Source organism: Cnephaeus nilssonii (genome assembly GCF_951640355.1).
Source record: "Cnephaeus nilssonii genome assembly, chromosome: 21".
In the NCBI taxonomy this organism is placed as follows: Eukaryota; Metazoa; Chordata; class Mammalia; order Chiroptera; family Vespertilionidae; genus Cnephaeus; species Cnephaeus nilssonii.
The window spans coordinates 37673701-37700138 of NC_137092.1; the positions used below are offsets into that span (position 1 = coordinate 37673701).

The 26438-nt window shown below is 51.0% G+C and overlaps 1 protein-coding gene across 1 annotated transcript; it reads left to right on the top strand.

Annotated features, from left to right (window-relative positions):
* Window positions 1–289: 289 nt before the first annotated feature.
* CFAP45 (cilia and flagella associated protein 45) lies at window positions 290–23428 on the top strand (the record flags this gene model as incomplete). The annotated part of the gene is given in 13 exon segments (XM_079762078.1): window positions 290–321; window positions 2217–2257; window positions 2260–2444; window positions 4372–4508; window positions 6388–6532; window positions 6897–7067; window positions 8389–8567; window positions 10808–10937; window positions 15150–15296; window positions 17683–17796; window positions 18676–18869; window positions 22723–22947; window positions 23245–23428. Coding segments are annotated over 13 exon segments (1779 nt in total). The 3' UTR covers window positions 23324–23428.
* Between the last annotated feature and the right edge of the window lie 3010 nt (window positions 23429–26438).

Genomic DNA, 26438 nt, shown 5'->3' on the forward strand with positions numbered 1-26438 from the left:
ACATCAATGTGTTAGAGTCACATCAGTTGGTTGCCTGCCACTTGTGCCCTGACCAGGGCTGGGAATTGAACCTGCAACCGCGGTAAGGGTCCTCGATCAGGAATGGATCAAGGGCACATACCTTCAGTTCGCAGGTCGACACTGTAACCACTGAGCCAAACTGTCCAGGGCAGGAATTCTTGAAAAAACAAACCAACAACAGGAAAACAAACACGAAACCATGATCCTTCTCATCTGACCTCTAACCTTTCCAGATACCTTACTTTCCACAGTGCAGGCCATAGGCGATATGGAAAGTGTGGAGTGGCGGAGTGACCTGGAGTCAGACAGGCCTATTCCAGAAGGGCTTCCATCTCGATCTGGCCTGCGGCCCTGGAGAGGCCATCTTGCTTGGTTTCATTCATTAATTCTCCATCAAATGCATATTGAGCTCCTACTGTGTGTCAGGACCACATCCTCTTCCTTGATTATGCACAGAACTCACACCGTTCCTCATGATCCAGTCCCTTCTACCTCCTCCAGTTATTCCCATTGCTTAGCCTCAATCCCACCGATTGCAGTTTCTGTTCGTGTCCTCTTACTCTGTTTTCAGTGGAAAGGGGAGCAGTTGTTCTCACCCACCTTGAGTCTGTTATGAGCCTCCTCGGGCTGCTGTTTGCCTTTCAATAAATCCAGCTTTTCTGCTCTGCTCTATGGGGGCTGACTGAGTCTTCCCAGGGAGGTCCCTCCATAAGCCTGTTGCTAGCAGGGCCGGGCCGTGACGGGCAGGACAGACAGCAGTGCTGCTGGCATGGAACAGAGCCATCGGGAGAGTAATGGCCCACACAGTGTGAAAACCTGATGCAGGCGGAGTAGTGCTGGAGTGTCTGGTTGGTCATGGCCGGTGAGAGAGAGCTTTCAAAACACACTGTCCAGAGTGTGGTGCCCTGGAATGCACAGTCCATTTCCCTGTCCACACTGTCCCCTGGACAGCTGCTGGTTCCCAGGCTTGGGAGACCCAGTGTGTGCAGCCCCTTCCCAGGAGACATCCCTCAGCTTAGAGACCTGGGGGAGATGTGGGCTCCTCCAAACTGAGACCTGAATCAGTTTGGGTTAAGCCTGGAGTGGTCCCTCAGTCCTCACAGAAGCCACCTTTTTGGAGAGACTTTCCTGGGGACTGAGCTGAAGCTGGATGAACTCTGGGAACGAGGTTGTGTTAGTCAGGGCCCTGGTTAGAAGCAGCGGAGCCAAAGCTCTAATTTAAGGATTTTAGGAAGCTCATGGACTTTACACCAGGGCTGGGAAACCAGGCTCGGAAAAATGGGAATAAAAGGAGAAGTTGCAGCCAGAACAGAGGCCAAAATCACAACCCAGCACTGGTCTGGCAAGGACCCTTGATGCTGTGTTGTACCCCCAATGCTGGCAGCTCTGGCTGCGGGGTGCTGCTGCTGGTGTCCTTATCAGCATTGCCCCAGACACTGGGTATGGCTGCAACTTCCTCTTTTGCCAGAAAGGTTTTCCTTGTTCTCCGTTTCCCATTACTTGTGCCCTAACCCTTGTCAGGCTTTGGTGATGAGATGGGCTTTGCCCAGGCTTGGAGGGCAAATATCTGGTGTCTTCAGCTTTGATAGTCAGAGATGAGCCTTGTCTCCCACAACTGGTTGATGGGAACTTTCCAAACACAGGAAGACACTGGGTGGCTGAAATGGACTAATGCACGTGAAAGGGGTCCTGGGAGTGAACGCCAGGTGGTGGGCGTTATGCATGGGGTTGTCTGGGTGTAGCATCATTCATCTACTGATGTTTATTAGGCACCAACCATGTGCCAAGTGGTGGGCGAGGTGCTTTCCCATCCTTGATGCTCTCTGGTCCCATTGGGAGATGGTGGAGATTTGGAGAGTTCAAATAGTAGAGTAGGGGGTTTGGAGCTCACGCCGAGACTATTGGAGGTGAAGCGGACACTATGCATTTCTGGGGAGACAAGCCAAAGTGGCCTCACCAGAGGGTGTCCTTGTGGGAAATTGGAACTGGGACAACAATGAGGTCACCCGCCTGCCATCCTCATTTCCTCCCTTCTTTCTTCCATCTGGCATGAGGACTTGGCCTTCAGCTCAGGGACTGCGAAATGCTCCTTCTCATTGAGCTTGGTCTCTACTCAGAGAACCCTCTCTTCTTTGGGGGTGTCCCCTACCTTTCAGGGTCCATCCAGGTGCTTCCCCCCAGTGGCTTTTCCATAGGCACCCCTACCTACCTTGGCATGGGCTGATGAAACGCTTACCTTTCAAGGGTCCGGATGGTCCTCAGTACTGACGGCTGACGCTTTTTGCCTCTCCCTGCAGCCGTTAAGCACACCTGGCGTCCCGAGCTCCTCTTCCACCACTTCCAACAGGTCAAGGAACCGGTCTCGTTATCGGACCAAAGCTGTGAGCTGCGAGGTAGATGAGAGCCTCTTCGGAGGTAACAAGGTAACCCTAGCCCAGCCCCGCCAGGTAGCTGCCATCTGCAGGCAGTACCTGGACTCGTGTCACTCAGGGCAAAGCTAGCACCGCGCATGTCATCCCTCTCCCTGGTAACTCCCAGATGATGACAGAGGGGAGTTCTGAGAGCCAGCAGGGGAGCTCTGACATCTAGTGGGGCCCACATAAATAGGGCACCTGGCTCTCCCCCCAACCCCCATCCCGTCCTCATATCTGCACAGCATTGAAAATCTGTTGTAATATTGGAGGGGAGGGGAGGCTCAGCTGCAGAAAGCTGGGTAGTTGCTCAGTGAACATCCTCGAGGAAAACATGGTAGGGCCACTGGACTAAGCTTGAAGACACGGAGCAACACATTTCCCCTCCATCCAAGAACAGCATCAGAACAAAACACAAAGTCCTCCTCCTTTCCCAGGTGCTCAACGCAAACAATTTCTCAGCTTCGGGACACCAGCAGGTCTTTATTTGCAAATGTTGTCCTGGCTAAGACGTGGACAACTCCTTTAGTCTACGGAGAGCTGGATGTTACCTGGAATAATCTGGCACACGTGGAGCTCAGTAGGCGAGCAGGAAGAGAGGCAAGTCCAGAAAGAGAAGGAGGCAGGGAGAGAAGGGCAGCGAGAGAAAGAGAAAAGAGAGCTAGAATACTGAATACTGGTGTGACTACCTCTGGCAGCGGAGGGCTGGGGAGAGGAGAGGTGACGTCTATCCTTGCTTCTCACCAGCGTCACGGTGAAGGGACTTTTCAGAGGGATGAAGACAGGCACCTTTCTGCATTTAGAGAACCCCATTCTGTAGCAGTTTTCCTCTTGGCAAGGGAAAGAACCAAGGAATGCAATCTTATTCACACGTTTTTATTTGTTTGTTTGGGTCCACGGGGACTCTGCCAGTCAAAGCACAGATAGATTGGGAAATGGCTGCGTTCGCTGAGTAGTCCTGCTGCCCGGCAGAAGGGGCAGCCAGAAATATGCCTGTTCCTGGCACTGCTTCTTTGGCCTTATTGCTGGGTGAGAGCCCAGGAAGTCTCTCGACCAGCAGCAGGGGGCAGAAGGGGCCTGTGGCATGACTGACATGCCCACTCGGAAGCAGAGATGGGCACCAGGTGGCAGCACCAGTCGGGACCTCTGTGCAGTGTGAGGTCCTCGGGCCAGGAAGGACCTCCTCGGAGGGGTCCCCCTGCCTCCACTCAGGACCACAGTCACCGTGTTAATGAGGAATGAACATTTCTCCGGTGTTCAAAAACTTCCTGAAATAAGCGATTTCATTTTCTTATTAACTCCTTCACGGTCAGAAAATTTTGGAAAAAATCATCTATATCTAATTGGTATTCTTGCTGAATTCTAACTCTCTGACTTTCTCACGTTAGATTTAAGGGCAGGTCTCCACCAGGCCATTTAGCCATTTCTAACTTCTCACCCTCACCCTCTATAGCTTTCTTTGGGGATCAAAGCCAACTAATCATTAGAAAGGATTTAAAACTATGAATATCATGGATTGAATGAGTCTGTAACAAATTGTATTGCTTCAGGTCCACAGTGAGAGGATTACTTCTTTTATAAACCATGGCAAGATGTCAATGTGGAGCTTTTATTCCTGATGGTTTTAGGTTAGGTATGGACACACCCTAGCAACCCCCACCTCCTATCCATCCAAGAGGATCTGCACAAGTTAGAGAGGCCTTGTTCTCAGAAGAGCCGGTCAGTACAGAGCACATCTGGCCATGTTCAAGTGCAGAGCGCCACCTACTTCCTCGACGCCCTGGCTGCTCTCGTGGGCCTGCAGCCTGGGCCCAGCCGGCTGCCCCTGCCACTGGATAGGGTGGAAGCCCCAGGAGAGGGGAGGGCCACACTTGAAGTTTAGGACTGACCAGCAGGAAGTGAGGTGACCAGCTTCTAAGCTGTCCTTCTGGACCCATAGCCCCTGGCCCAGAGCGACAGCCCCATCGTGCTGCTCCGAGATAAGCGTGCCATTGAGAAAACCTTCTCTGCTTTGGCCTTGGAGCACAAGCCAAAGACCATCCAGCTCATCACCCGGGACCTGGTCCGAGAACTCATGTGAGTATCCAGGGCCCATGCCCTGCCCCCTCGTCCCAGCTGCACCGCTGCTGAGGACCTGCGCAGGGAAATGGGGAACCCACCTGGTTTCATGGTCAAGTCTCCCCTTCTTTCGTGGTCATTTCCCCTGTGTGTTTTATGGTTCTCCTTCTTTCTTCTTCGTCTTGACCTCTTAGCTTCCCCCCTCTTGTACCTGTTACTTCCCTTACCCTGGGTTCCCAGCTTCTTTCTCTCCCCTCTCTTCTCCCTGCTGTGGAACCTAAGGGGCTGGAGGCGGGGAGGGGCTTAGTGGGTCCTCCCTGAGCCCCCATGAGGGCACTTGCTAAAGGGAATGGTCCAGATGAATCACTTCCTTTTGGCTGCAGCAGGAATCCGAAGCAAAGGGAAACTGACCAGATGCCTAATTAGGCCCTTGGCATCTTCCCAGGCTCCGAGGCCAAAAGAGGAAATTCCCACAGGCTCTTGGGTTCTTTTGGGATTAGGTCAGCACAGCTTCCCGACCGACCGGAGCTGGCCCATGCCCGGCCCCTCCTGCGGGGTTTAGGCCGCACTCAGCAATGCGACACGAGCCAGTGTGATGCTCGGTGGTTCTCTGACACCATTCTTTCTGCTCTGGCCCCATTGGCTAAAAGCTTGAATTTCTAGAAAATGCTGCCTGTGTCACGAGCTGGGACACAGTTCCAGGAGCACTGTCTGGTCAGTCCTGGCATCACACGGCCAGACGTGGTCAGCAGCCCTGTGGCTCCACCTGGGGCCCGACAAATGGTCCCTTTACGGAGGGGCCTAGTTCTGAAAATACGCTGGAGATGAAGTGGCCGGTTCCTGGTCAGGGCTGCTGAAAGCCCACGAGATGCCGTCTCGGATTCAGATTATTCCCGGTCATTTCAGATTCCGGGCTCTTCTGGGCCCGCCACTCAGTGAACCAGGAGATCTTGGCTGAGCCCCGAATCCATTCTCTCGTTTGTTCCACCTCCTGGACCTCCCCCCACATTAGTTTTATTGGGTGAGGTTTCACTTCCTGCCTCGGCCGTCTGCATCTCCTGGCCTTGTGGCTGTTAAAAGGCCTCACCCAGAAGCGGCTTTATTCCCACCCCCTGCCTCCCCCGCCCCCATCTTTAATGTATGTCATTTGTTTGTAATCATTATAATTACCTATTGGTTTGTTGAATGGTTGGGCAGCTGGAAAGGAGAGGTCTATAGACCTGTCTCCAACTGTGTTGATCAGACATTTTAATTAATATTTAAGGTTCAAAGCTTCTCCCTGGGCTGAATGGACAGGGTGTCTAGCTTTCTCACTAGCATTCATTTCAACCTGTCTGGCGTCCCCTTGCCCTTTTTATGTCATCCTTGAGGAATCATCTGTTTTTAAAGTTGAATTCAGCAGCTTTGTTTGGAGTTCTCCCTCTGTTCCCCACGCTGGGCTGGAGACGAGGCTCTGTGGTTAAGACAGAGACCACGTCCTTGACGGCGTTTGTCATCCAGCAAGGAAACAGGCCCTGCCCAGCGGCTACGACAGGGCAGTGAGAGCAGATCACGGTGGGCTCGGAGCAGGAGGTGGTCTGTTGGTGGGGAGAGGGGGGGTCTGCATATGTGTACATTGCGGGGAAGGCCATGCTACACAGAGATGGCAACATATAAGCTGGGCCTTTTAGAAAAAGTTCTTAAAATGTCCCTATAGCCTAGGATGCTACGTCACCCTCTCCTGGGATGTTTCTCCCCAGTGGACCCGCGGTGCAATCGGCAGTCTCTCCTCCCGCTGGCCATGTCCGTGCCGGAGGGATGGCAATGATGAGGGAGGAAGAGAGCAGAGAAGCCTGCAGCATAGAGCCGAGAGCCTTCCCTCACTCCCCCTCCCTAACTTTGCTCATTCCTGTGTCAGCGTTCCCACAGAGGATCCCTCCGGGGAGTCCCTTATCATGAGCCCCGAAGAGTTTGAGCGGATTAAGTGGGCATCCCAAGTGCTGACCAAAGAAGAACTCGAGGCCAGGGTGCAGGCCTTCAAGAAGGAGAAGGAAGCCGCCTTGGTAGCTAACCCCTCGAGCCCTGGTCCCTACGGATGGGAGGCAGAGAGAGATGTCCTGGGGAGAGGCCAGCTTCCCTTGAGACGGGGTGGGGGTGGGGGTGGAGGGGGGTCTCTAGTTAGGGGACCCTGGAACAAGGCACGGATGGAGACATGCTGTAGAATGAAGATCAGTTGTGGGAGCAACGGGGGTGGGGGGGGGAGGGGAATAGGGAGGGGTGAGGATAAAGCCAGGCTGAGAAACTTCTGGGTCTGATAGCATGGTGGGGTGGAGCAAACATAATATTGGGTCACTTGTGGTAGCCAGTTTAGTGCCCAGGACACAGCACAGGGAACCATCCCACACTGACACAGGCGGTCTTCTGTAGGATGCAGTCACCACACGCAAGAAGGTCATGAAACAGAAGGACATGATTTGGATGAAGAACAAGAAGCTCGATGAACTAGAGGAGGAGGCCAAGGAGAGGGCCCAGAACCTTCTGCAGAGAGCCAACAAGCTGCGGATAGAGCAGGAGGAGGAGCTCAGGGACATGAGCCAGGTCGGGGCTCTGCCCTTTCCCCTCCTCTTACCCACACATTGGACAGCATTGGCTTCAGCTGGAGGTGGGGCAAGGTAGGGTGGGGGGTGGGTGGGGGGGGAGGGGTTGCTGGGGGGAGGTGGCGGAGAGCTGCATCTGCCATGTGGTTGCTGTGATCGAAGGGAGCTCTGGCTTTGCCTTGAGCTAGGGTATGACCTTCAGCATGTCTCTTGGCCCTCCGGAACCTTGCTTTCTTTCTTTCTTTTTTAAAAATATATTTTATTGCTTTTTTACAGAGAGGAAGGGAGAGGGACAGAGAGCTAGAAACATCGATGAGAGAGAAACATTGACCAGCTGCCTCCTGCACACCTCCTACTGGGGATGTGCCCGCAACCAAGGTACATGCCCTTGACCGGAATCGAACCTGGGACCCTTCAGTCCGCAGGTGGATGCTCTATCCACTGAGCCAAACCGGTTTCTGCCGGAACCTTGCTTTCTTCTTTTGTAAAGTGAGGGTGGAATTATTGGAAGGATTAAATGAACTAATATATGGGACAGGCTTTGCAAACTGTGGATTGATAAACACATGGGAGGAGTTTTTTGCTTTTATTTTTATCCTGCTACTTCAATTCTGGCCACAGAGGGTGGTCAGGCAGTTGAGTTGTTTTTGAAGTGCGTTAGCTGAGAGCATAAAGGCCAGAGGCTCATTTGAATTCCTCATTGGCATGTGGTTCACTTCCCAACCAAATGAACAATGCTGACCCCACAACCCCTTCATCTACACTCTGTCCCTCTACCTACACCTCCTTTTACTTTTGAAAGCTTTTGCTTTATTGTTCTTATTGATGGTCCGGGTTTTCATCCCCTTCTGTATCACGTTGGGCTCTTCCAGCTTAAAAATTTGGTGACTTGGACTCTGCCTGGGTGTTTTAGTTTCCCTGAGGAGGAGAGCAAGGGTCTTAACTACGGTTCATGGGTCCCCGAAGGGGGACCATGTAGCTCTGAAGTTTCATGGAGATTTTGTGTGTCTACTCGAGGGGGCCATAGCTTTCATCATAGTCCCAAAAGTGTGATCCATGGCCCCCAACATTAAGAGTCAGTTTCCCGAAAGACACATTTAGCAGGAGCCCAGTAAGTATTATGTTTGAATAATATTAAAGGGAAGGTCAAATATAAGAATGCTATTGCTTTTCTGGGCTTGTGAGCAGCCATGTGCATTTCTAGCACATGTGATAATATTCTATTCCCATTTCTCTTCCCTCCAACTTCCACACCCCCGTGGTGCATCCCTCCCTAATCTTACCCCCAGACCTAGTACCACTATTTCACTTCCACTCCACAGATCATCCTTAATGCCAAGTGCCATGCCATCCGGGATGCCCAGATCCTGGAGAAACAGCTGATTCAAAAAGAACTGGATGCAGAGGAGAAGCGGTTGGATCAGATGATGGAGGTGGAACGACAGAAATCCCTTCAAAGGCAGGAGGATCTTTTCAGGAAGAGGAGAGAGGAAAGAATCCGGTAAAGAGGTGGTTTTGGCATCTTTCTTTCTGCCATTTTCTTGAATCTCTAGGTCCAGGTAGACTTTCACAGAGGGAAGAGATGAGAAACGGCCACTGTCATCATCTATTATTATCTCAAAACCTTTATAAAGTGATTATGGAACCACAGACCTTCCTAAAGCTTGTTTCCAAGATCATGACCGGTGCTTCACCATCTGGCCCCCATCCAGCCTCATTTGTCACCATTTCCTGCCATCCACTCTATGTTTCCCCCGGCCCCCACCATGCCAGGTCTTGTTACAAGTTCATGACTTTTGTTTGCTCCCACTGCTTTGAATACCCTTCTCTTTACTTTTCCCTGGAAAACACTGTCTCTTCCCTTAGTAGGTAGTTTGCTGTCACCTCCCCCGAGACACCTCCCTCACTTCCCCAGGAGGCTCAGTGCCCCATCACACTGTGTTGATACCCAGCACACCCTTCTTGCATTGTTGTCTCTGACCCTCACTACACGGCATGATCATGGAGGACAGGGTCCCTGCCTCATTTATTTCTGTAACTCCTGGGCCTAGCAGAGTGTTTGGCCTGTAGTAGGTTCTTAACTTTTTGCACTCAGATGTTGAGTGTGACTCGACACGGTTAGCATTAGAATAAAGGAATCTAGAAAAAAGCAAGCGAGTGCAAAGGGTTAATACATGTTTGAATGGATGAATTTAGTTTTCTTCATTTTACAGAAAAAGATAAGACCCAGAACAGGTAAATTATAAAATCACAGTGTCCTAGACTTAGTACACCAACCATGTACTACAAAAATCACCTCCGTAAATAGTGCTTGTACTCCACTGAATGGCAGTTCTCTTTCCCCATCTGTATTCTGTTCTCTTGCACCATTCATCTCTAGACTTGTAGTAGGCACCTGGTAGACTCTAGTAGGCTTCCAATAAAAGTTTATTTAATGGCTAAATGGCTCTTCATCTTCTGCATAAATAGCTCCAATCAATGAAATATCTCTGCCTCATTAGGCAGCTCTAATGACTTGAGCTGGTCCTTGTACCGAGTTTAAACCTGCTTTCATGCAACTCTTACTCACTACTCCTGTTTATTTCATCTGGAGTCATGAAGCCATCAGGTGCTCTACCTGAAAGTGACTGTTGTACTCTTTCTCATAGATTCTTATTCTAATCAGTGTCATCTCTCATTCTCCCAGCCTTTACTTGTATATCATGAGGTCTGGGTGATTCCAAATTTATTGACATCCCAATAACACATAGGAAACCATGCAGTACTGGTAGTAGAATCTGGTTTGTCAGACTCAGCCCTGTTCACTAGCATTTAACAATCTCAAAATGTAAGATAGGGTATAAGAATCCTGCAAGTGGCCACTGCGGCCGCGTGCGCTGCCGCCGCCATTGCAGCCGCTGCGCCTGTACCCGCGCACCGCTGCTGCCCGCCCTGCTCCGCCCCGCTCCGCCCCAACGGGGCTTTCCCTCTGGCAGCCACCTTGCTTTCTGCTTTTCCTCCCTCTTCCTTCTAAGTTGTCTTCAGTCTTCACTCCTCCTTCCCTCAGCGTATGCAAATTAACCACCATCTTTGTTGGGTAATTTGCATACTCACCCTGATTGGCTGGTGGGTATGGCTTTGGCTGGTGGGTGTGGTTTGGGCGTAGTGAAGGTGCGGTCAATTTGCATACTACTATTTTATTAGGTAGGATATTTCTGAGAAGAAGGGAGAGGGAGGGAGAGAGAGATAGAAACATCAATGATGAGAGAGAACCATTGATCGGCTTCTTCACACCCCACAACCTGGGCATGTGCCTGACTGGGAATTGAACCATGACATCCTGGTTCATAGGTTGATGTTCAACCATAGGCTTTGCAACTCTTGAAGCTCTGGGGAGCTAGCATTCAAAGCTAGCTCCCTGTGATTACTCTGGGAAAGCTTTGGGAGGCGGTAGCATTTCAGAAGCTCTTTACACGCTGAAAAGGAGATGGTTCATTATGTGGGGTGCACTCTTGGGAACAAATGAAGAAAGGGAATATCAAGAGGTATGAGCCCCAGAACCAGGAACTCGGAAGAGAGAGGACTGACCCCTTGAGACACTGGGAAGGACTTTGGTCTGGGCTCAGGAACCATAGAGATGGTTAGGGCACATCTCAAATTGTTCCTGCCATGCCTTCCATTCTGGGAGTCACCTGGGTGAAGTTTGGAGCCTAGAGGAACAGACCCTTGATTTCTAAGACATTGTGGCTCTGTCTCCTCCAGAGGAAAACGGCATATTATGCAACAGATGCAAAAGAAGCAGGAGGAGCGGTCGCTGTTTGCGGAGCAGCAGGAGCAGGAGAAGGAGCAGATGCTGGAATACATGGAGCAGCTCCAGGAGGAGGATCTCAGGGTAATAGGGCTGGGCAGATGTGCCAGGTTCTACCAGCACCAGCAACAAAGCCCTCCAAGATTTGGGGATCCCAGGCACATGTTCATTTCACAACATCAACATCACCATCAACTTTTTATTGCCACATTGACCATTTATTTGGCCATGGCGGCATGCTGAGGATGAGCAAAGATTCGGATAGAGACTGTCCCTGCCTCCCAGGAACCTGGAGTCCAAGAGTGACATGTCCATGCGAGTGGACTCATAAAGTAAATATATGGCTGCTTGCTTTACACAAATAAACAGATGGATGCATTATGGTCTCCCCTCAATTACCTAGGGATATTATACACTTTGTCGATGAATGTAGCAGTGTCTTAGTTCTAGGCTTCCTGCTGTTACCTCATTCAAAGAACACAGCATCCCAGTGTCATTAATTGTGTTGATGAGCCAAACCTTTTTTCCTGTTAGCCTAAATAAAATTAGTAGGCTTATTTGTTGTATAAGAAATGATGACATACCTGACCAAACTAAGTAGACTTAAAAATAATCTCTTTTATTTGCCTTACCCCGTCTGTTGCAGTATACAAAAGCACAGCAGGGACATGGAGCATTTATTATTTTTCCCCTCAATTTTTCACTTTTGAAAAATTTCACACACACCAATTGAAAAAATTGTACTGCACGCATAATACTTCACCGATTTAATGATTGCTACTATGCCTTAGTTGCTTGTCTCTTTTAGATGTATATGCATATTCTGTTACTGTTAAACTATTTAAAAGTGAGTTGCAGATATCTTGACACTTAACTATTAAATGTTTCAGTTTGCATGTCTGAAGAATAAAGCATTCTCTTACATGTCAACACAACTATTATCACTTCCCCCACCAAAAAACTCAAATCTAATAATCCTATATCATTTAATATTTAATTCACATTCAATTTCCATCAATTGTTCCAAAAATGTATTTCAGTTGTCTTCTTTTTTCAAACCAGGACCACTCACTTCAGTCCCTTTAAGTGTGTTTTGATCTAGACTTCCCTCCTTCCTTCCTTTCTTCCTTTATTCATTCATTTATTTTTATAACACTGATGTTTTGAGGCATCCAGGCTGGTTGACTTGAAGAATGTCCCACATTCTGCTTTGTCTGATTGGTTCCTCATGATTCCATTTAACTTGTGGAACACGTATGCTTTTATTTTGTTCCTCCTCCCTCATATTCATGGATGATTGAGTTGTCATTTGGTGGTGCATTTGATGGTGATGAGTGACAGAGGCCCCTGAAGGGTCTTACAAATGGCCTTATAATTATGAAGGCTTCTTAGAGCACCTGTGATGTGGGAGAAAGATCGCCTGGATAGTTAGGGATGATGAGGGGCCATGTAGCCTTGTGAACGACTTGAGAAGGGGATCAACAGGGCCACGAAGACAGAGAGACCTGATCACATTCCTGGCTCAGGAGAGAGAGAGGAATAAGTCCAGGAAGGAAAGGCAAGGAGTAAATACGTAGGGAAAAGGGTGAGAAATGAAGGCTGGGAAGTCCAATTAGATTGTGGTGACTGGGAATGGTGGGCTCACTGAGGAAGTTCCTGGTGTCATTGAGTCAACACCATTGCACTGATATTGTGTCATTGTCATTTTACTGCCCTTCTTTTTAAAAAATATATTTTTATTGATTTCAGAGTGTAAGGGAGAGGTAGAGAGAGAGAGAAACATCGATGATTAGAGAGGCACAGGTTTCTACTTAAAATTGCCTAACGATACTTCCTGCAGACTCAGGGAGTGCCTATCAGAAGGGCAGCAAGGCCCCACCGGCGTGGCTCAGTGGTTGAGTGTCGTCGACCTATGAATCAGGAGGTCACGGTTTGATTCCTGGTCAGGCCATATGCCCTGGTTGCGGGCTCGATCCTCAGGGTGGGGCATGCAGGAGGCAGCCTGGGCATATGGCCTGTCCAGGAATCAAACTGTAACCTCCTGGTTCATAGGTCGACACTCAACCACTGAGCCACGCCGGGGGGGCCTTGCTGCCCTTCTAACAGGCACTCCCTGGGTCTGCAGGAAGTGTTGTTAGGCAATTTGAAGTAGAAACCTGTGCCTCTCCAGCTTAGACTTGCCTTATCATCTTGGGATGGTGCAAGGGTAGCTTTCCCACCTTGCTAACAGGATGGAGAAGAGTGAGGGGAGTTGCCCTGGGGTTGCTCTGCAATGGCTTCAACGATAAGAAACAGGGAAGGTCCTTTGGTATCTTAGGAATGAAATGAACCAACACAGACAAAAAATTAAAAAAGTAAATACATAGGCAAAGAAATAAATCAATACATGTATGATTGTATGTCTTAGATCAGATGTCGGCAGCTTTTTTAGCTTTGCGAGTCAATGGGATTAAATAATGTCTGGGGTACCAATGACACTGGAGGCCTAAAACTGGGGTGGTGGTGGTGGTGTGGGAGAAGGTAGAAAGAAAAGGTAGAAAGGGAGAAGGGGGGAAAAGGAGTGTAAGAGTTAGAGTAGCAAAAGGGGAAACGTGGCGTGTGCGAGGAGGTGGTATGGTGAGAGTGCAGGAATGCTGGTAGCCATGACTCAGGCCCCACATGGACCTGGTTAGAGGCAGATGTGCTGTGCTAATCTGGCTCAGAAGGCTTCCTGGAAGAAGGAGCCCTGACCTGGGCTGTGAGCCAGGCTGGGGAGAGCTGGTAGAATTGCCTTGGATGAGTCAGGTTAGAAGCTGGGCTGTGGAGGTGCTGGAAGACCAGGGAGGGGTTTAGCCTTTGAAGAAATGGAGGGAGCTGGAAACAGTGTGGGAGGTAGGGTGAGTCGAAGGGTAGACGAGTTTGAAGCAAGGAGTCTGATAGAGGGTGTAGGGAGGCAGCAGCACAAAATTCCAGTGTCCCTCCGCATTGGAGCCGGAAGATGTGCGTGGCTCAAAAGTGGCCTGATGATCAGGAGCTTCCAAAGGCTTGGCGCTGGGCAAGGCAGGGCTCCTTCCTCCAGAGGGGATCTTGTCCCTCAGTTGTCACCTTGGTTCTCTGATCTCTATCACTCATTGTGTTTCTGTGTCTAAGTTGTTGTCTTTTTCTTTATCAATAGTTATCTCGTTTAGCAATAGTTTATTGAGTATTTTCTGTTTTTCTCTCAATTGGGCTACATGTTGTTGACAAAGAGTGGAAGTATGACACATGGCCCCTGTTCTCTAGCTGTGACAGAATGAACGCACAGGTATGCTATTAAATCCCAGGAGGTGTGCCGACATTAAGCAAGGAACAGAGAATGGAAGCTTGGGGCAATCAAGTAAGATTTCCACGGAAGGTTGGAACTTTAATGCAGTCAGCTCAGGTTTCAAAATTCTGGCTCTGCAGTTTAGTAGCTATTTGACTCTGGGCAAATTACTTAAACTCTGGGCCTCATCTTCATTTGCACAAGAGAGATAACGAGACCTAACTTTCAGGGGTTTGGGATGTGTTTCGGTGCTAGAAATAGGCTACGTGCTCAATGAATAGGAAGTTTCCACTTAGGGCAATACTTACTATTGAAATGATGACCAAAAGTTTGGGTTTAAGTAGAAGGAAATTGAAGACAGGAGAAACATACCATGAGCAAAGCCATAGGGATGGGGTTTGGCATGACATGTGCAAAAACACTGATTAGAATTTTAAAATCCTCCACTTTCTGAGAGTATAAATAGATCAACAGTGTCAGGGGCTGCCACAAAGTCAAGTTGGATGAAAACTGTAAAGAGGCCATTTGCCTGGAAGAGGTCATTGACAACCCTTGAAAGAACATCATTGCCCTAGCCAGTTTGGCTCAGTGGATAGAGCATTAGTCTGTGGACTGAAGGGTCTTGGGTTTGATTCTGGTCAAGGGCACATGCCCGGGTGGTCAGCTCAATCCCCAGTAGGGGGTCTGCAGAAGGTAGCCAATAATCATTGATGTTTCTATCTTTCTCTCTGTTCCTCTCTGAAATATATATATATATACTAGAGGCCCGATGCATGAAAATTGTGCAAGGGGCTCGGCCCTCGCAGCCCCGGCTTCATCCAGAAGGTCATCCAGAAGGACATCCGGTCTAATTAGCATTTTATGCTTTTATTATTATAGATGACAGCTTTAAGAAAGAATAGCTATGGAAGCATTTGTGTCTCTGAGGCTACGTGTGTCTCTTAATCCTTATGTGCCAGTATCTTTAGGTTGTGTCCCCTTCTACTCTGAGGCTCTCTTCCTTTTGCTGGCAGGACATGGAACGAAGGCACCAGGAGAAACTGAAGATGCAAGCTGAGATTCAGCACTTCAAAGATGAGAGCCAGAAACAGAAAGCAGAGCTGCAGGCTCAGGAGAAGCTGGCAGACCAGTTGGTGATGGAGTTTACCAAGAAGAAGATGGTAGGGACCCGCTTTCTGACCTTTAGGACTTGTGGCCAGGCATGGAAGGTCTGTCATGGGGAGAGGCAGGCCCGAGAACTGAGGGAACTCCAATGCAAAGCATCTCTGTCTTCTTCTAAACGTTAAGTCCTAAGTTCAAGGGCGTGGCTTCTTTTTCTCCTCATCTCTGCCAGTCCACTTGTTCATTAACGGAGAATAGCCTGGAAAAAAAACAAACACCCAAATTAGGGTGTTATTATCATTGTTAACACCTTTGATTTATAAGTTGGGATGAGGGTCAGGTGCAGGCAGGAAAGAAAATGAAAACTATTGGTGAAATTAAAGTTTCCGGTGGATTCCTCATGACCCGGATAATTATATCATCATTAATCACGAGTCAGCTTTCCATAAGTTTCTTGTGAAAACTCCTATATTGGGCATCCTGTATTGAGTGCTGGACTCAGAAAATAGTCTTCCCCAGCCCTCACTGTGGAGCCCAGAGAACAAATGCACATGGAACAGAAGGCAGCATCTGCAATAGTTACCAGGGGATGGAAGTTAGGAATGTGCAGGCTCATTCTAGGGCAAAATGGGGCAATGGAATGTTTGGCTCTGTGAGGAATGCTGGGCAAAAGAAAGCTTTTAGGCACCATTTAGATGGAGTGAACACGAATTTATGTGAAAAGAAAGGGAAGGACTCAAGGTGGCAGAAAATGTATTCAATTCTAAGTGTGTTGGTCCTGTCTCTTCTCTGGTGTTGAGGTTCCATGATGACAGAGGGCACATCATACTTCTCTATAGTAGTGAGTTTTAATGATGGAAAAGGGGAGGATCAAGGCACATGTGATGTACCTACATACCCCAAATGCAAAGCACAGAAAGGAAGCTTAACAAAGCCTATTTGTTAGCTTTGGCTTTCTTATTGGATGCAGGGATATACAGGGCACAGAATGAGAATGCAAGATGAAGGGCATAGATGGTTCGTGCATAACAGCGATCACACAACTGCTACTTGTTGAGAGCTTAGTCTGTGCACAGGCTCTGTGCCAAGTGCTTCACAAGTATTGTCTCATTTAATCATGACAACCCCCTCGTGAACCTAGTCACTGATTGATTCAAAATGTCCTGAATGCTTCAATGTGTGTCCAGTGTCAGACTAGGCTGAACACACCTAGACTAATAGAACTCAGCGGCTACTTCCTTGAACAGGTGAAGGTGGTGTCGGAGTTGGTGAACAGATCTGCTGGCCGCGGCAGAGCATCTGTGGTGGCCATGATAAGAAATGAGGTGATGAGGTGATAGGGAGCTGAGAGCAGTTGCTGGGGATGCCTGGACCTTGAGCAGAGCTAGAAGCAGGGAGCAATGAGAAATCACCATAGAGTTCTGGGCAGGAGAGGAATGTGCCTTGTCTTCATACATGGAGAGAACACAGACGAGATTTGCTGCAAGAGGATGATGACTGACAAAGGGATCAGGCACCTGGGCATACGCACAGCCCACTGTAAGTGTCCAAGTGTGTCACAAGCCCTTTCCTGACCTCAGTGGTCTCTGTTCTTGCAGCCAGCGCTGCCTCTTTAGAGCTAAGTGGCTGTGAAAGCCTCCAGCGTTCCCTGCCCTGCCATCCAGAGCAAAGGGGGGGACAGAGAGACCAGCTGGGCATACAGCCAGTGTGCACAGCTCACAGGCAGGCACTCTTTGGGCTGCACAGAAGCCTGGGTAGATAGAATGAGAGCTAAGGAAAGTTCTTTATGGGGAGTCACATTTCCACCCAACCTGAGCCATTGGTCTATGACTGCCCTGGAATGGCGGTGGGGAAGCTGGACTTGGTAAGCTTTTAGGGATATATCTGTTCTTTCAGAGGAGTAGCAGAGGGAGCGAATTGTGATGGTTCAGTCCTTAGGTATCTGCTAACCACGGTGGGACTGCCCAAAGCATGTTGGCCATTTGTCCAGGGACTAATGAGATAACCTCCACCTGCTGAACTTTACAAGACAGGCAGGGAGCCACAGTGGTTACTTTCAGAAACTTGGCCCAGTGGCCGTGTGACCTGGAAGTGGTGAAGCTGGAAGGAGCATGCAGGCTGTGCTCAGGAAACCTGCATTCAAAGCCCGTTTGGTTGCTGAACAGCCATGCCCTCTTGGGCAGGACCCTTAATCTCTGTGAACATCAGTTTCTTCATCTACAATATCTATCTCAGGAGATGTGAGGACCCTCTGGGATAAGGCAGGAGAAAGTGTGTTACAAATTTGCTAACTGGTTTTATGTCCTTGCATTGCTGGTCATCTCGCTGTACAGGGAGGAGTCGGGCGATAGGGGAGATCCTGGACAGACGGGGTGCGGGGGTTTGGTTTCTCTCTGCAAGGCTGGGGCAATGGGAGATGCCCTACAAAGCCTTTCTTGTTGGCAGGCTCGAGAAGCAGAGTTTGAGGCCGAGCAGGAGAGAATCAGGAGGGAGAAAGAGAAGGAGATCGCCCGCATGAGGGTCATGCAAGAAAAGGCCCAGGATTACCTGGCAGAAAAGGTACCTGTTCTCTACCTCCTCCCACCTCTTCCATTCCCTTCACTGTTCCTGTGGCAGCCGATCAGATGGCCTCGAGGGTGGAGATGTAGAAGAAATGATCTAGACCCCTGTCATCTAAAAGAGAAGGGCGGGCCTGCGTCTAGTGTGTGAGGCAGCAAGGACTGAGCATGCATTATGGGCTTAAGGTTCAAGAGAAAGTGTTTGACTGTTTTGTAAAGAACTTTCAAGCTTAACTAATCATTGAAATGTGTTACCGGAGGAAACCGTATCATCTCCGTTATTAGCAGTTTTTAAAATTAGAAGCAGTTGCAGGACTGCCTGGCGGTGTTTGAGGTACAGGAGAAGCATTGGGGTGAGTGAGGCGGAAAGACAAGATGATCCCTCAGGGTACCTTCTGGCCTGAAAGTTCTTTTCCTTTTTAATATATTTTTACTGATTTCAGAGAGAGGAAGGGAGAGGGAGAGAGAGAGGTAGAAACATCAATGATGAGAATCATGGATCAGCTGCCTCCTGCATGCCCCACAACCTGGGCCTGTGCCCTGACCAGGAATCAAAACCATGACCTCCCAGTTCATGGGTGGAGGCTCAACCACTGCGCCACACCGGCCGGCTGCCCTGAGAGTTCTATGACAGGACTGCATTTATTCTTTCCTAGAATAACCTTGCTACTAGAGAGATCCATGCAGCTTCTCAAAGCAGCTGCGTTAGCGTCCGTCTTCCTCTCCCTGCTGCAGTTTCATCCACTGAGAGTCATTTATCAATTTCAAAACCTTCTCAGGCTGCGTCGGAGAGTCTGGGAAGGGGTGTCTTCCCCCGGCACCTGGTCCCTGTGAGATTGTTTTGTACCCTCACTGGTCTCTCCACCCTCTCCTTTCCCAGGATGCCTTGCGGGCAAAGCGCAACCAGGAGGTTGCAGACAGAGAGTGGCGCAGGAAGGAAAAGGAAAACGCGCAGAAGAAGCTGGAGACAGAGGCCAAACTGCGGAAAACGCGGCTGGAGCAGGTGGCCTTCAAGGAGCACACTCTGGCAGTTCAGGTGCAACGGGACCGGGATGAATTCGACAGGATCCTTCGGTAGGAGGCGTGGGACGTCCACTCTCTTTCCTTGCACTGTGGCTGGGATGTCCATAGACAGATACACATCCACCCTGCCCAGGTGGGTGGGGTCATTCTAACCAGATGGATGATTGAAACATTTCAGACACTCGAGCCAAGAATTTTTATTTAAATATTTTAAAATTGATTTCAGAGTGGAAAGGAGAAGGGGGGAGAGATAGAGACATCAATGATGAGAGAGGATCATTGATTGGCTGCTTCCTGCAAGCCCCCCACCAGGGGTTGAGCTCTCAACCCAGGTATGTGCCCTGACTGGGAATCAAACCATGACCTGGTTCATAGGTCAATGCTCAACCACTGAGCCACGCCGGCCGGGCGAGCCAAGAATTTTATGATTAGAGAATTGGAAACCTGGAAGTGTTGAAGGATTTAGGGATTATTTATCTTGGAGTGTTGAAGGTGTAAGAAAAGGTATAAATCTTGCCCTTTCTGCCATCCCCAGCCTTCCCCCCCCGCCCCCCCCCCCCGCCCCTCCATGTCCCCCTGCCAGTTAGGGATGAAATTGCAGCAGGGAGGTGAGGAGAGATGAAGAAAACTTCAAACACTAATGGTTGTGAGTCATTGGAGCAGGGCTTTAAGGGAGGTCTTTGCCCTTCATTTGACAAATATGTTCTAAGCACATAAATTCAAGGCGCTGTGCTGGGTGCTATGGGAAATGTTAGGGGTGAATAAAACACTGTTCCTGCCATGCACGTAGGAAGGATGTCAGAGACTCGTTTAGATGGACCTCACCTATACTTCTCCATGCCTCCCGCCTTCCCAGCTCTTTATCCTTTTTTGTTTTCTCTGATGGATCAGTGATAACTGTGACACATAAACGAAGGCTAAGTGTTCACATCTCTCAGGATCCCTGCCTCAAAGCGCTTAGCAGTCCTAGCTGCTCCGGTTTCTATCAGGCACATCTGCCCCCGGACGCGGCCCTTGGGTGTTCTCCAGGCTCTAACTCTTCTGGTCTAACTGGGAATGACTCCATTTTTGCTCTATGAGATCTTGAGATGATAAGATCAGAACATTTCCAAAGGAAACAAAGCAAACAAAATTTTAATTGGGGCGGTTACGATACAAAATTACTGAAATTATGCTCAGATGAGTAGAGATTGAATGGCACAGCCCAACTTCCTTGGTCTACATGCTCTAGGTTCTTGTTTTTTTGTTTTTTTTTTTTAAATATATGTTTTTATTGATTTCAGAGAGGAAGGGAGAGGGAGAGAGAGAGAAACATCAATGATGACAGGGAATCATTGATCAGCTGCCTCCTGCATGCCCCCTGGGGATCGAGCCCACAACCCAGGCATGTACCTTTGACTGGAATTGAACACAGGACCCTTCAGTCTGCAGGCTGAAGCTCTATCTACTGAGCCAAACCAGCCAGGGCTGGGTTCTTGTTCTTGATACAGCCTGTTAGTTGCTGCTAGAGCGGGCTTGGAGCCTTGGCCAGAGATAGAGCAGGTTCATTGGAATCTCTGTCCTTGGCAGAGCCAGGTTCCTGGTCGTTTATTGGACTGTGGGCCCCCAGCCTGTCCCTACTGGCCGGGATGCCCTTTGGCTCTGTAGCCTCCCTGCCCTCAGTGTTGTGCCACGGTCTCTGGATACCTGGTGAAGAAGGCAGCGTCCTTAATGGCCCCAGAGATTCTGCCCCTGGGCTCCAGTCTCCTCTCAGCTGTGTGCCCTGCCCAGCCTCTGTGCCCTGGGACATCTGTGTTGCCTTTAGCAGGCACTAAATGTTAATGGAAAGAGATGAAAGTTCCGCTTCTGTCACTGACCCATTTGTTTGTTCTTGGCTTTGTTCTTCCGAAGCATACATAGTAGTCCGTTTTTAAAAATATATACGTTTTTTATTGACTTCAGAGAGGAAGGGAAAGGGAGAGAGAGATAGAAACATCAATTATGAGAGAGAATCATTGATCAGTTGCCTCCCGCACGCCCCCTACTGTGGGGATAGAGCCTGGACATGTGCCCTGACCCTGACTGGGAATTGAACCCTGACCTTCTGGTTCATAGGTTAACGCTCAACTTCTGAGCCAGCCACACTGGCTGGGCTTTAGCAGTCAGTCTTTAAAGCTAGACCAACCGTTTGGAAACGTCAAGTTTACCCGTTGTCCTAGGTTGGTATCTAGATCTAGTGTCTCCAGGGCCAGGTGACCACCATGGTGGTTGTCTTCAAGTGCCAGGAGCATCTCTGCCATAGCCACCGCTTCCTGCTTCCTAAGCACGGCCTCCTGTGTGGCTATAGAGGTACTCCCTTCTGGGCAGAGGGCTGCCTCTAACTCTTGACCTGTTTTCTGAGCAGAGAGAACGGAGCCATCCGCCCCACTGGTTCCTGGAAATGCCTGGGAGTTTCCCCAAAGGGCGATGCCCAGGCTGCACCTCCATAAACTCTGACTTAGCGGGTCTGGGGTGAGGCCCAGGCATCAGTCGTTTTTGCAAGTTCCTAGATCACTGCTCGAACTCTGTGAAATGGCCGGCTCTCCCCATGCAGATCTTCAACGGCCAGCCACCCCAGGGTTCTCTAGTGACATACAGGTCCTCCATTTCACCCTGTTTCACACGATGTGAAGCAGTAGGAAACTGTTCTCTGTATAGAAAGGAATGGCAAGGCGAAGGGGATGTGCCTGCTGCCGTAGATGCGCCTGGGCAGTGGGGTTTGGTGCCTAAGTACAGAGGGGCAAGGAAGCCAGCAGTTCTCTCCTGGAGAACTAAGAAGGTTCTACAGCAGCAGAAGTTTAAAAGGTGTTTCCATGGTGTAAAGGAGCGGCTGGGAGTTGAGCCGATCCCCCACGTACGGTGCATCTTGGGCGATGGCTAGAGGGGAGCGAATAAGCAAAGCGGTGCTTTTGGTACCTTCGTTGGGGTGTGAGTGACCCCAGGGGAGCAGGGCAGGGGAGAGATCTCTGCCTAAGAGGATTTTACATTTGGCTTTTTATTACGTTGAGGAAGAACTAAAACGATAGCTCAAGATGGCTTATGACGGCATTTCCTCTGAGATAGGAATACGTTTCATGTGAGTTTTTCCGAGCTCATCTAGTCTGTATTAGCCATCCCCCCTGACGTCAGGGTCCATAAAGAATTCCTGTGGACGAGGGTCCCAAGAGGAATTCGGAGAGTTGGGGCAACAAGAGAAGGAAGAGGTGTCAGGCTGAGTTTCTTGCTTCTTCCAGCAACCAAGGAGGGCTCGCAGCACAGATTTACCACTTCCTTTAACTAGTATTCCCTTTGTTGGTTTTGTAATGCCATCATTACTGTTCATGAGAAGGAAGAAAGAAAGGAAGAAAGGAAGGAAGAAAGAAGAAGGGAGAGGAAGAGGGAGGAGGGAAAGGAAGAAGGAGAGGGAGAAGAGGGAGAGGGAGAGGGAGATGGGGAGAGAGAGGGAGATCACAGAACTAGCTGGAGAGGAGTTGTGCTTTGTTATAAGAGAGAAAAGTAGGAACAATAGCTTCCAGTGAGTGAAACCCTGAGTGTGGGACCAGCTACATAATTTGCAGGACCCCGTGGTCAAAAAAAATGAGATTGTGGGGCCCCTTGTTAAAAGAACTATTAAGAATTTCAAAACAGTGACAGCAGGACATTAAGTTAAGCATGGGGCCCTTCTAAGCTGCCCTCGGATGCACAGTGGCATGTCCTGGCTGGAGGCGAGTGGGGAGCATGCGCAGAGGCAGCCTTGGAGGCTGATGTGGGAGGCCCAGAAGAGGGCTGGAGCGCGGGTCCCTGAAGGTCATCCCCTGGAGGAGCCGGCCCAGGAGGCGCCCCAGCACTTTTCCTTGGGGGGAGGGGGGGGGGAGCAGCTCATTCCACACCCCGTGTCCCCCGCCAGGGCGCAGAGAGAGCAGATTGAGCGGGAGAGGCTGGTGGAGGAGAAGAGGACCTCGGAGCGCATGCAGCACGTCCAGGAGCTGCGGCGCCAGGTGCGCGAGAACCAGCAGAAGCTGGTGCAGGAGCGCATCGCCACCTTCGAGGAGGGCCGGCGCCTCAAGGAGGAGGCCCAGCGGCGCAGCGAGCGCATCAATGACGTCAAGAAGAAGAAGATCGAAGAGCTGAGGTACTCCTGCCGCTCCTCTTCCGGTCCCCCGAGAGGCGGAAGGGCCGGAGAGCTGGGGTTCCGGGATCGCAGGGCGCGGCGGAGGCGCTCAGGGGGGTTGCCGTCTGCTCGGGGCTCCCGCAGAATATCCGGGGGCCTGGGTCTTCCCGGCTCCCTGGGAACTAGTTGGCAGGATGCTGGGGCTTGGACAGGAATATGTTTGGGGGATGAATCCTGGGAGTGGGTTTGGGGGGTGCAGGGCCCCAGGCCTGCTCTCTGGCGCCCCTCCCCTTACACCCTCCCCGGGTTTCCCCGCAGGGCCACCGGCCTTCCCGAGAAGTACTGCATCGAAGCTGAGCGCAAAGCGAACATCCTGCCCGCCACCCCTGTGAGCTGAGGGCGCCTCTCAGCTACCCTGGATGCCGCCCGGGGGAGGTTCCGCCCAGCCCCTGGGTGCCCGTGACTGCCGCTAACCTAGACGTTTAGTAGTTACAGATTAAATCTATTCTACTCTAAGCAGCAGCCCCGCGTCCTGTGTGGGGACTGGCTCCTCCAGGGGGCTGAACGGGCGGCAAAATAGGCTCCAGGAGACCCAGGTGTGCGCGGCGCGATGCTCCGGGGCCAGATCTCCCCACCATTGCCCTGCTCAGCCCGGCGGCCCCTTGGTTCTGGTGTCTCCTGGCCTTTTGTGAGCCTCTGGGATGCTGCCATCATGTCAGCTTTCAGCGCGGTCTAGCCTCCGCCTCCAGCGCCGGCCCAGCCCAGGGCATTCCGGGGCAGGCGAGGAGCTGGAGATGCGCTCAGGGAGGGGCTGGGCCAGGCTGGGTGGATGGGGAAGGAAGCGCTCAACCATTCGAAACAGACCTCTTCTGGATTCACGCCTATGACTCAGACCACATCTGTGAAGGGGGTGGTGTCTGAACCCGGACTTACCCACCTGTCTCGGCCCTGCCCCGCCAGAGCCTTCCAACTGCAGCAGGGCCACAACACAGGCACTGCCTGTCCCTCCGCAGGGCGCACCCAGGGTCCCGCTGCTCACCCTGTGGCCCAGTGCCCTCACCCAAACACAGCTGCCCCATCACTCCAGCGGCTGGGCAATCCTCAGTCCACCTCACTCCGAGGAGTGGCGCTCCCCAAAGCCATCGCTGCCCGTGTGAATACCCTATCCACTCCTTCGCTCATTCAACACTTCCCGGGTCCCAAGGATGTGCTAGGGATGGTCCAGCACTCAGTGAGCACAGCAGACCTAGCTCCATCCTCACAGAAACTTCTCATTGTTCCCGTCTGTTCTTGATTTGATTTGTCTCTCCCCCCTCGCCCCTCCCCCCCCCACACACAGCTGCTCCCATCAAGTTTCTTGTACCTTTAGAATAGTCTCAGCCTTTTTGGGAAAGACCCCGATTATCTGCCTCCCACCGGGCGGAAGTGCTAGCTGCTGGGCGTGGAGCCTGCCCCATCTGGGTATGCCTTGGGGGAAAGTGCTTCCACCCAGCTCCCATCACCAATGGTGCCCCTCCCCTCTGCCCTTGTGTTTCATTTCTCAAACCCAGAGCCCAGTCCTGTCTCCCTCCGTGGGGCCTGCACCAGAGGAGGCGGAGACAGCTGCTGGCAGAGGGCAGTTGTGTTTACAACGCCAGGTTACAAGGGCCTCGGGCAAGAGTCCTCCTTTCATAGGGCCCAGGGAGAGCGGCAAGCTGCTTCCTGTGCTAACTCTTCCTCGGAAGGATCGGAAGGATCGGCTGCAGCGTGCCGGGGCGCCTTCCCCACCTTTCTCACCGGGCAGACTGTCGCCTTGCCCAGCAAGCTGGCCAGCCCCACCGGCTGCTTGGGAGAGAGGCCTTCTCACCTTCCCTGCTCAGTACCCCTCCCTAAGGAAGCTGCTATCTTCCGCCCTAGGGGTCTTGGAAAATGTGGTACCCAGCCTCAGGTGGGCGCGAAGACATGGCAATCCACTGAGGATTGTGGCCCCTCCTGCATCTGGCTTACTTGGCTCTGTTCTCTCTGAGCATCACCTATTGTACGGTTAGTACCCGCAGAGACCAAGGAGTGAGCCTTTACCCGTTTCAGGGGACCCTCTCGCCAGGAAAGCCAGACATGGCCTTGGGTGCCTGGAGTTTGCTCAGCTCCTCACATAAGCCATCCATCTCCGGGCTGGGAGGAATGGGCTCCCTGGGAGTACAGGGCAAGGGGAAAAGAGGTTGCACTGCTAACTTCTGAGCCCATGGAGAAAAAAAAAGAGCCAAGCTCATAGGTTGAAAGCAAGGCTAGCATTTCACCGGAACTGCTGCTGGTGAAAATGCAGGTCTGCGGGGCCTGGCAGATCCCAAGGGCTGATAGTGAGACTGACTCGACATGGCTTGGACGTGGCAGGGGCAGTGATAGGTCACATGAATCAAGGTCTGGCTTCAGATGGAGGCGTGTAGTCACCTCTGAGCAGGTGAACTGGTTTGGGAGAGAAGCTCAGAGTCCAGCCCTCAGGGGTTCTCTCCATCAAGGAATTCTTGGAATTGACTCGCGGTGTGGCAGAGAGGTTCAGTTTCTTCTCTCTGGATTCCTGAGAAGCTCTGCGCAGGCTTCCTTGGGCTTCAGGACTGGCCCGACTTGTCAGAACCTTGTTCCTAAAAGCGGGACACTCCTGACAGCTGGGCCAGCAGCTGGCATCTGAGGCTAGCCGGCCACATTTGGACATCTTTTATAAACTCTCCACTGCTCTCACTCACGAATGGCAGTGGGAATAATTACAGGGTGAAGCTCCCTGCTGTTAACTGGGGGCTGCTGGGGTCAGGCATGGTACTGTTGGCAGAGCCAACAGGGGACTGTGTGAGCCCACCTTGCAGAGGGGAGGGGTGGGGCCTTGAGACAAAGAAGAGAGAAAATTGGAATTTGTTGAAGACAGTGGACCTGCCAGCTCAGGAACAACGAGCCGCAGTCTTGCTGCTGGAGGTTGGAGCTGTAGTCCTAATTCTCAGAGGATGAAATGAGCTCTGTGTGCCCCTCCAAGCCACTGAATGAGCTCAGGGGTTTCTGGGAAATTGAAAAGGGCAGAGCGGTGCTGGGGAAATCTAAGGATGAGTAGGATGTGCTGTTGGGCGCGTTCTCTTGGTTGATAGAAAGATGTGAGACGCTTGCAGGGAAAATAAAGTGTCTAAACTACTGACTTGATTGTATGGATCCCCGATTGCTTCTCAGCTCCCTTCCTTCTGCCTCCTGAGTCTTCCTGTCTTTGCAAAGTCAGGCTGGGATGCGATGGCCTGGAAAACCCAGTGGTTGGGCTCCACCATGGAGCACTGAATGAGGTCTTCATGCAATGACCGCCTGATCACATGTCCTCCAGCGCCTGGCTGGCTGCATGTCCCACCTGCCTGCATGTGCCTGCTGCCTGAGTCAGGCTCTGCTGAGACTTGAGGCTGTCTCAGAACCTCTGCACCTGCCGAAGAAGCAGCTCCAGTTGGTCATGACTCAGCAGTCTGCTCTGGTGGCCAAGCCAGGCTGTCCCTGACTCAGGAGGGGGC